Source organism: Plectropomus leopardus, chromosome 3 (assembly GCF_026936395.1).
Source record: "Plectropomus leopardus strain MGB_pleo_1.0 chromosome 3, ASM2693639v1, whole genome shotgun sequence".
In the NCBI taxonomy this organism is placed as follows: Eukaryota; Metazoa; Chordata; class Actinopteri; order Perciformes; family Serranidae; genus Plectropomus; species Plectropomus leopardus.
In genome coordinates this window covers 35,346,447-35,355,867 of record NC_142178.1, presented here as the reverse complement: position 1 = coordinate 35,355,867, position 9,421 = coordinate 35,346,447, and the positions used below count along the sequence as shown (strand labels likewise).

At 37.4% G+C, this 9,421-nt stretch overlaps 1 protein-coding gene across 1 annotated transcript; it reads right to left on the bottom strand.

Annotated features, from left to right (window-relative positions):
* Positions 1–3,260: 3,260 nt before the first annotated feature.
* Positions 3,261–8,682, bottom strand: LOC121941591 (G protein-coupled receptor 4). The gene is made up of 2 exons (XM_042484417.2): positions 7,433–8,682; positions 3,261–6,305 (listed from the first exon to the last, which is right to left on the bottom strand). Exons 1-2 carry the CDS (start codon positions 7,811–7,813, stop codon positions 5,775–5,777), a joined length of 912 nt encoding a protein of 303 aa, XP_042340351.2. The 5' UTR covers positions 7,814–8,682; the 3' UTR covers positions 3,261–5,774.
* Between the last annotated feature and the right edge of the window lie 739 nt (positions 8,683–9,421).

Here is a 9,421-nt window from a genome sequence, read left to right as displayed (position 1 = left end):
TCCAACTTTCTTTGCTATGGCGTGTTTTTGCAGGCTATTCTAAGCTGTTTAAAGCTGTATTGAACTGTTTTTGGGATGTGCCAAATTTTGACATTTTGCCTTTACTATAGCCTTGCTTTTTGGTCATTTTTTCGACATGCTAAATGATGGTGTTTTGGGCCGTTTTCCAACTTTCTTTGCTATGGCGTGTTTTTGCAGGCTATTCTAAGCTGTTTCAAGCTATATTGAGCTGTTTTTGGGACGTGTCCAATTTTGACGTTTTTGCCTTACTATAGCCTTGCTTTTTTGTTCATTTTTTCGACATGCTAAATGATGGTGTTTTGGGCCGTTTTTCCAACTTTCTTTGCTATGGCGTGTTTTTGCAGGCTATTCTAAGCTGTTTCAAGCTATATTGAGCTGTTTTTGGGATGTGTCGAATTTTGACATTTTTGCCTTACTATAGCCTTGCTTTTTTGTTCATTTTTTCAACATGCTAAATTATGTTGTTTTGGGCCCTTTTGGCAACTTTTTCTTAATATGGCGTGTTTTTGCAGGCTATTCTAAGCTGTTTAAAGCTGTATTGAACTGTTTTTGGGATGTGCCAAATTTTGACATTTTTGCCTTACTATAGCCTTGCTTTTTGGTCATTTTTTCGACATGCTAAATGATGGTGTTTTGGGCCGTTTTTCCAACTTTCTTTGCTATGGCGTGTTTTTGCAGGCTATTCTAAGCTGTTTCAAGCTATATTGAGCTGTTTTTGGGATGTGCCAAATTTTGACATTTTTGCCTTACTATAGCCTTGCTTTTTTGTTCATTTTTTCAACATGCTAAATTATGTTGTTTTTGGCCCTTTTGGCAACTTTTTCTTAATATGGCGTGTTTTTGCAGGCTATTCTAAGCTGTTTCAACCTATATTGAGCTGTTTTTGGGACGTGTCGAATTTTGACATTTTTGCCTTACTATAGCCTTGCTTTTTTGTTCATTTTTTCGACATGCTAAATTATGTTGTTTTGGGCCCTTTTGGCAACTTTTTCTTAATATGGCGTGTTTTTGCAGGCTATTCTAAGCTGTTTCAAGCTATATTGAGCTGTTTTTGGGACGTGTCGAATTTTGACATTTTTGCCTTACTATAGCCTTGCTTTTTGGTCATTTTTTCGACATGCTAAATTATGTTGTTTTGGGCCGTTTTTCCAACTTTCTTTGCTATGGCGTGTTTTTGCAGGCTATTCTAAGGTGTTTCAAGCTATATTGAGCTGTTTTTGGGACGTGTCTAATTTGAACATTTTTGCCTTACTATAGCCTTGCTTTTTTGTTCATTTTTTCAACATGCTAAATTATGTTGTTTTTGGCCCTTTTGGCAACTTTTTCTTAATATGGCATGTTTTTGCAGGCGAATCTAAGCTATATTGAGATGGTTTATGGACGTGTTAAATTATGACATTTTTGCCTTACTATAGCCTTGCATTTTTGGTCATTTTTTCGACATGCTAAATTATGTTGTTTTTGGCCCTTTTGGCAACTTTCTTTGCTATGGCGTGTTTTGGCAGGCTATTCTAAGCTGTTTCAAGCTGTTTTGAGCTGATTTTGGGGATGTGTCAAATTTTGACGTTTTTGCCTTACTATAGCCTTGCTTTTTTGTTCATTTTTTCAACATGCTAAATTATGTTGTTTTTGGCCCTTTTGGCAACATTTTCTTAATATGGCGTGTTTTTGCAGGCTATTCTAAGCTGTTTCAAGCTATATTGAGCTGTTTTTGGGACGTGTCAAATTTTGACGTTTTTGCCTTACTATAGCCTTGCTTTTTTGTTCATTTTTTCAACATGCTAAATTATGTTGTTTTGGGCCGTTTTTCCAACTTTCTTTGCTATGGCGTGTTTTTGCAGGCTACTCTAAGCTGTTTAAAGCTGTTTTGAGCTGTTTTTGGGACGTGTCAAATTTTGACGTTTTTGCCTTACTATAGCCTTGCATTTTTGGTCATTTTTTCAACATGCTAAATTTTTTCGTTTTTGGCCCTTTTGGCAACTTTCTTTGCTATGGCGTGTTTTGGCAGGCTATTCTAAGCTGTTTCAAGCTATATTGAGCTGTTTTTGGGACGTGTCAAATTTTGACGTTTTTGCCTTACTATAGCCTTGCTTTTTTGTTCATTTTTTCAACATGCTAAATTATGTTGTTTTTGGCCCTTTTGGCAACTTTTTCTTAATATGGCGTGTTTTTGCAGGCTATTCTAAGCTGTTTAAAGCTGTATTGAACTGTTTTTGGGATGTGCCAAATTTTGACATTTTTGCCTTACTATAGCCTTGCTTTTTTGTTCATTTTTTCGACATGCTAAATTCTTTCGGTTTTGGCCCTTTTGGCAACTTTCTTTGCTATGGCGTGTTTTGGCAGGCTATTCTAAGCTGTTTAAAGCTGTTTTGAGCTGTTTTGAGCTGTTTTTTTGGGATGTGTTAAATTTTGACATTTTTGCCTAACTATAGCCTTGCTTTTTGGTCATTTTTTCGACATGCTAAATGATGGTGTTTTGGGCCGTTTTTCCAACTTTCTTCGCTATGGCATGTTTTGGCAGGCTACTCTAAGCTGTTTAAAGCTATATTGAGCTGTTTTTGGGACGTGTCAAATTTTGACATTTTTGCCTCACTATAGCCTTGCATTTTTGGTCATTTTTTTGACATGCTAAATTTTTCAGTTTTTTCGCCCTTTTGGCAATTTTCTTTGCTATGGCGTGTTTTTGCAGGCCATTCTAAGCTGTTTAAAGCTGTTTTGAGCTGTTTTGGGGATGTGCCAAATTTCGACAGTTTTGCCTTACTATAGCCTTGCATTTTTGGTCAGTTTTTCGACATGCCAAATTCTGGTGTTTTTGGCTGTTTTTGCAACTTTCTTTGCTATGGCGTGTCTTGGCAGACTAATCTAAACTGATTAAAGCTGTTTTGAGATCTTTTTGTGATGTGCCAAATTTTAACATTTTTGCCTCACTATAGTCTTGCATTTTTGGTCAGTTTTTTGACATGCTAAATTCTGTTGTTTTTGGCCCTTTTGGTAACTTGGATGTAACCCGCCATAGTATAGTATGTCTATAAAACAGTTGAAAAAACTTGATGCTCTTTCATGTCGAGAGAAGATCGTTTAGAAAAAAGTAATTTCTTTACGTTGAAAAAAGTTACAGTATTGCCAAAACATGCCATAGTACATAATAATTAAACCCTTGGAAACCATGACCCTTAAAACACCTGAAAAGTTGACTTTTTTTTGTAAAAAGTAATTGCATAGCCTCCCAAAACCTGCCATTGCATAGTATGTCGAAAAAAATGGCCAAAAAGTTGATACTTTTATGTCGAAAAAGGTCATAGTTTAGCATGTCAATCGTTCCAATAGTATAGCATGTGAAAAAAACAGCCAAAAAAGTCACCATTTATTATGTCAAAAAAGTCATAGTGTAGGTTGTCGAAACATGCCATAGTAAGTATGTCAAAACAAGTTATGGTCGAAACACGCTATAGTATAGTATGTCGAAAAATCTGCCAAAAAAGTCATCGTTTTTTTATCTTGACAAAAGTATTGTTATAATATGTCGAAACATGCCATAGTATAGTATGTTGAAAAATGGTCGAAAAAGTCTTTGTTTTTTATGTAAAAAAAAAAAAAAGTCATGGTATAGCATGTGGAAACACGCCATGGTATAGTATGCTGACAACGTGGCCGAAAAGTCTTGGCATAGCGTGCCGAAACACGCCATACTATAGTATGTCGTCAAAAATCAGGAAAAAATGTCATAGTATAGTATGTTGTCAAAAATCATGAAAAAACTTCATACTTTGCTATGTAGTCCCAATTTAAAATAATAATAGCATAAAAACATGATAGTAAAGTATGTCATCCAAAATAGCATGAAAATGTAGTACTAGTTCATAAAAACTTAATGTCTTGTAAATATCATACTATAGTATGTCATCCAAAATGGCATAACAATGTCATAGTATAATATGTCGTCCAAAATAGCATAACAATGTCATGGTATAGTATGTCGTCCAAAATGGCACGAAAACGTCATAGTATGGTATGTCATCAAAAATCATGGGTGTTGAGAGATAGATGAACAAGTAGATAAATTAATACGTGAAAAGATGGTAAGAACAGGACACAAGTAGGATGAGGTACAGTTAAAATGAGTAAGAACATTTAAACGAATAGAGAAAAGTTTTAAAAAAAAAGTGAAATAAAGAAATTTAACATAAAGGTGACATGACATAAAAGCAAGTCTGTAGAAGTGAGTTTTCAGAAGTGATTTAAAAGATGTCACTGATTCTGCACGCCTTATCTCCTCAGGCAGGTCGTTCCAAAGTCAGGGGGGACCTAATGGCCCTGAAGATACCGTCACCTTTAGATTTAAGCCTCAAATTTGGTATGACCAGGAGTCCCCCTCCTGGGTATCTGAGGTTGCATGTTGGTTCATAACAGGTCAGCATTTCAGAAATGTAATTTGAGGTAAGACCCATATGCGCTTAAAAGAAATCAGTAAATTTTTAAATCAGTTCTAAAACAGGCAGGGATCCATGTTGAAGATAGGACTGATGTGATGCCATCTGTTAAAGCCATTAAGAAGCTTAGCTGCTGTGCTCTGGACCAGTTGGAGGCAGGGAAGTGATTTATGGGTGATACCTGTGAGGAGGGAGTTACAATATTCAAGTCGTGAAAGATCAGAGAATGAATTACTTCTTCCAGATCCTGGATTTTGGAAATCGACCTAATGTGGATGAAACAGGACTGGACAACTTTTGGTATGTGTTGATTGAAGGTGAGATCTGAATCTTAAGTAACTCCTAAATGTCTTGCTGTTTCTGAGATGTTTAATGTCATATAGCGGGGCGTAATATAGGGAACTTTGAATCTGATTGCTGTGCGATTTTGGATAGATAAACAGGATGACGTCAGATTCAGAGTCATTGAGTTGTAATAAACTCTGGGCCATCCAACATTTCACATTTAATATCTTTGAGGCAGGTAAAAACAGCAGCTAGGCTTTTTTAGTCACAAGTGGAAGGTATCTGTGTGTCATCTGCATAGGTTATTACATTGGATGATATAACCAAGGAGAAGCATATAGATAGAAAATAGAAAATAAAAGTGGACCTAAAGTAGAACCTTGCGGTATACCACAGGTAATACGAGAGGTGGAGGATAAATGGTTACCTATGGTGAGTGCAAAGGTTTTGTCTAGAGGATAGGAATAAAACCAAGTGCAGTGCCCCCAACACCAAACCCAGGTCTCGAGACATTCTATTAAAATTGCATGATCTGCAGTATGAAATGCTGCACTTAAGTCTAAAAGGATTAAAACTGCACTCTCTCCTAGTGGCTAAAAGAACGTCATTTGTTACTTTGAGAAGTTTCTGTACTATGTAGTGCTCTAAAATCTGATTGATATAAACTAAATTATCAAGATGTAGGTTTATCAAAATTGACTTTTTTTTTTCAAAAATAGCCTTAATAACAGCTAGGACAGTACATTTCTTTGCTTTTGCTAAGGCTAACTTTTAGTTATGATACCTGCTAGCAATCACTTGATAAACATCTCTCTTGCTAACCGTCTAGTTGGCTGTTTCTCAACTAACTACAGTGCAATAACTGCACTAGTTATTGCACTGTAGTTAGGGTTTCAGCACTGTTTAGATGTTACTGCAAATTTAATGTCCCACAGAAATTATACATCTGTGGCTTATTTCTTAAGGATCACACAGATGCCAGTCAAACTTAATTTTGTCCAGGTTTGTTGTTTGCCCAGTTTTTCATTGTGCACTTGATCACACCTTGACATCTTGCGTCTTCTTAGAGAAACTCTGTCCACAGTACCTGCAGGACAGACCATCCATCTTGGTGATGTAAAGAAGAGGCTCAATGCTGCAGCTCAGATCCATGATTGAGAACACGCTGATGCTGATCTGACAGCGGAACTCCACAAACGTGTAGTACGACACAAACGGCATGAGAGCTACAGGTGGCAGGTAGTTGGACACGATGATGGCTAGAATGATCAGCACCATCTTAAAGGCCTTCTTCTTTACCGGGTGCATCTCCTCCTTTCCCGCCACAGAACGTCTAAGGACCCAGATGACGGAGATGTTGCAGAAGACCATGACTGCAAAGGCAAAGAGGATGACACCGCTGAAGACCTCATTGACACTCATTACTCCCAGGGTGCACTTGGTGAGGCCGTAGGCAAGGATGAGGGCCCAGACTACCACGGAAATGCCAATACGGATCTTATTGTCTCGGATACCAGTGAACAGCACCGGGTGGACCACGGCAATGTAGCGGTCGAGGCAGATACACACCTGGAACAGCAGATCAGAGACAGAATATCATGTTAATGCGCTTAAGTGGATTTCCCCGGTTTTAGACAGTGAACTAACTACTTGATTAGGATGGACCTTTACATATACACTTTGTCAAAGGAGACAAATGTTCTACACGCAGGAGACAAATGTTTCGGCTGAAATTTTTTAGATACTCAACTTACTCAGCAGTGAATAAACGCAAACAGGCAGATATATGAACTAAGTAAAGTTGAAATTGGAAGAGTGTCTCTTCCATGATGTAACACATGGATATGTTAATGACACCTCAAATCAGCTGGGTTGATCTAAGCAAAAAAAAAAAAAAAGGTGTTAAATAATATAAGATACACTGTATAAAAGGTGAAATTTTGCTGTGTGGCAATTTGTCAAAAAATGCATTCATAGGATTGTGTTTAAATTACAGTAGCATTATATTACAAATGCACAAATAAAATAAGGTGAAGTTATGAGCTGAAAGTTGCTGCAACAGTATTTATTACTGTATATGAATGTAACCCTTTAAAACCTTACCAAATTGTTTAGATTTCTTGCACAAATATGGGGAGAGGGCAATGAGCAAGAAATTAGTAAAAAGTTGCAAATAAGCATAAAATAAGTAGATAAATGTTAAAAAATATATAATAATAATAATAACAATAATAATAATAATAATAAAGACATGAGAATAAAAAAAAGTATTTTTTTTTCTGTAAAATAATTTTAAATATTTTCTAATGATTACTTTGAATATACTTTTCAAGACATTTTTCAAATTTTAAAAAAAAACAATAAAAATAATTTTGAGGTATTTTTCTTGTCACCTTCTGCTAATTTGTGGGACAAGTTGCTTACTGCCCTTTCCCCCATGTTTCCAAAATCAAATCAAATAAATTTCCCAGATTTCAGCTAAACAGTTGCTAAAAGGCATCTGAACACAGCACAAGAAAACTGATGTCAGTCATGGTTTCTAAGGGTTGACAAATGTATGAGGTGACAGGATTATGAGCAGTATAACATCCAAATTACAGCACTGAACTTGCATTCCTCTTTGCTTTTACTTCCCAATACTGTCATTGCAGGTTCAAAGAAGTCTGGAATATCAAATACACTGTGGAAAAACTCACCAAAAAAAGTGGCGCCACGTCCTTGACCCCATACGCGAACCTCTGAAAGTACCAAATGCGACTGTCATCCAGCAGCAGCCGGTTCACCATCTCTATGGGCGTCATTAGGCAGAAGTAGACATCCAAGATGGCTAGGTTGAAGATGAAGATATCGGAGGTGGACGCATCGCTTTTCTTAGTGGCGATCTGCCAGATGACCAGGATGTTACATGGCGTTCCCACTGCCAGGTTGAACACCTTGACCCCGAAGTAGAAAATGAAGCCATAAGGGGCCACAGCGCATACTGGGAACTGGTACCATGGTGGAGGTCCACGGGAGCCATCAGGGGTGGTAGAGTTCATGTAGAGGTTGGTGGCAGGGCCCAGAGTGGTGTTGAACATTGTGGAGAAGTGCTGATGATGGAGGGAAGATGCTGTAAGAAAGAGAGAGAAGTAAAAGGGTTAGTTTTGATGATCAACATTTCATTTTTATACATTTTGACCCCAACAGGACATAGCAATAATACTTGCTCCATACAAATTTAAAGAGACTATTACAGTGAAAACTTACCTTAACAGAGTTCGCTGTGTCCTGCTGTCCTGGTCTTCTCCACTTGATGCAAACTTTTATGCATGTAGCACCCGATTGCCAGGGTCCTATAAACATGCTCCAAAGGGACTACTGCCATTGTTGCACTGGGCCGGTCTAATGGACTATGTTGAATGACAATGGAGTTGCTGAAACATCTTCAGTGATTGGACAGTTTGGATATGTTCAAAGGGGCGTGTTTAGGTTGAGTCAGATAAGGTTGGTTTTATGTTGATGCGGAGGTACACCAAATAATAATGTCATAGTCGAAGCCTTTTGAGTAATTATGTGTGAAGGGGATTCTTTGCCTTCAGGGCATCCTGGGTGCTGAACAACATGCCTGAAGAATACATTGTTGTTTGTACCGTCCTTTAAATTTCCCTTTTATGTGGCTAGAATGTGTTTTAGCTTATATGCATTGAGTGTATTCCCATCTGCTGAATTACAAAGCCATCAGTCTTTATGTTTCCCCAAACCACTGGCTTGTGGATACTTAATTTTTCTCTCTTGTGGTTCATGTTAAAAGCATAATCTGATTCCAGGTCTGCGTCTGTGGGTAATCTTTACCTGAAGCAGCACTGCAGCTGAACATTTGCTCTCACTGATGCAACTGTGCACAGTTCAGTAAACAGGTGATGCAAGGTAAGCATAAATGAGAAATCCAAAGCAATGTGTTACAAATGTGCTCACAGTGTGTTAAGTGTTGAGAAAAACCCTGCAGGGAATACAAGCTTGCAAAGTCACGACAAACACCCACTTATATAAATAATGTTGTGTGTGTTTCATAACATTTTTTATTACACAACCAATAGTTCTGCACATGATCAGTTTACACATCATGAGGAATAATCAGCCTGTAAGGAGGGGAGTGGAGTCTGAAATATATGGGCATTTATAAGCAACCCAGTTGCCAGAATAAACATTGGCAATGTAGGTTTTTGCAAATCATGGATATGTAAGATTTGTAGAAATTTTGTTTTAACAAAGCTGTGGTTAACATGTGGTTAGGTTTAGGCATAAAAAGTGCTTGGTTATGGTAAGGAAAAGACCATGTTTTGTCTTAAATTACCTAGTTTTGGTGCCAGAATCACCAGTGGAAATTCTACAAGACAACTGGTTTTCTTGTTTGTTGGTTTCGAACAGTGGTCATCAGCTTGGCAGCAATCTTGGGGAGGTGTCAGGCCATCAACCAATCCCCTCTGCCTCCCGATGACAAAGAACGTTCATATATCTATAGTGACTCACTTAAGAAACACTAATATGGTACTCATGAAATGTACAGATGTAATTTATCCCTAGTCTGCAGAAAGATAGAATGCCAACATTTAGGTCATGTTTAGACGAGAACAGCCATAAAAAAAACAAAAAAAAAACCAAAAAAAAATTCATTTATAGGATTACATTTTGAGAATGATCCTTGT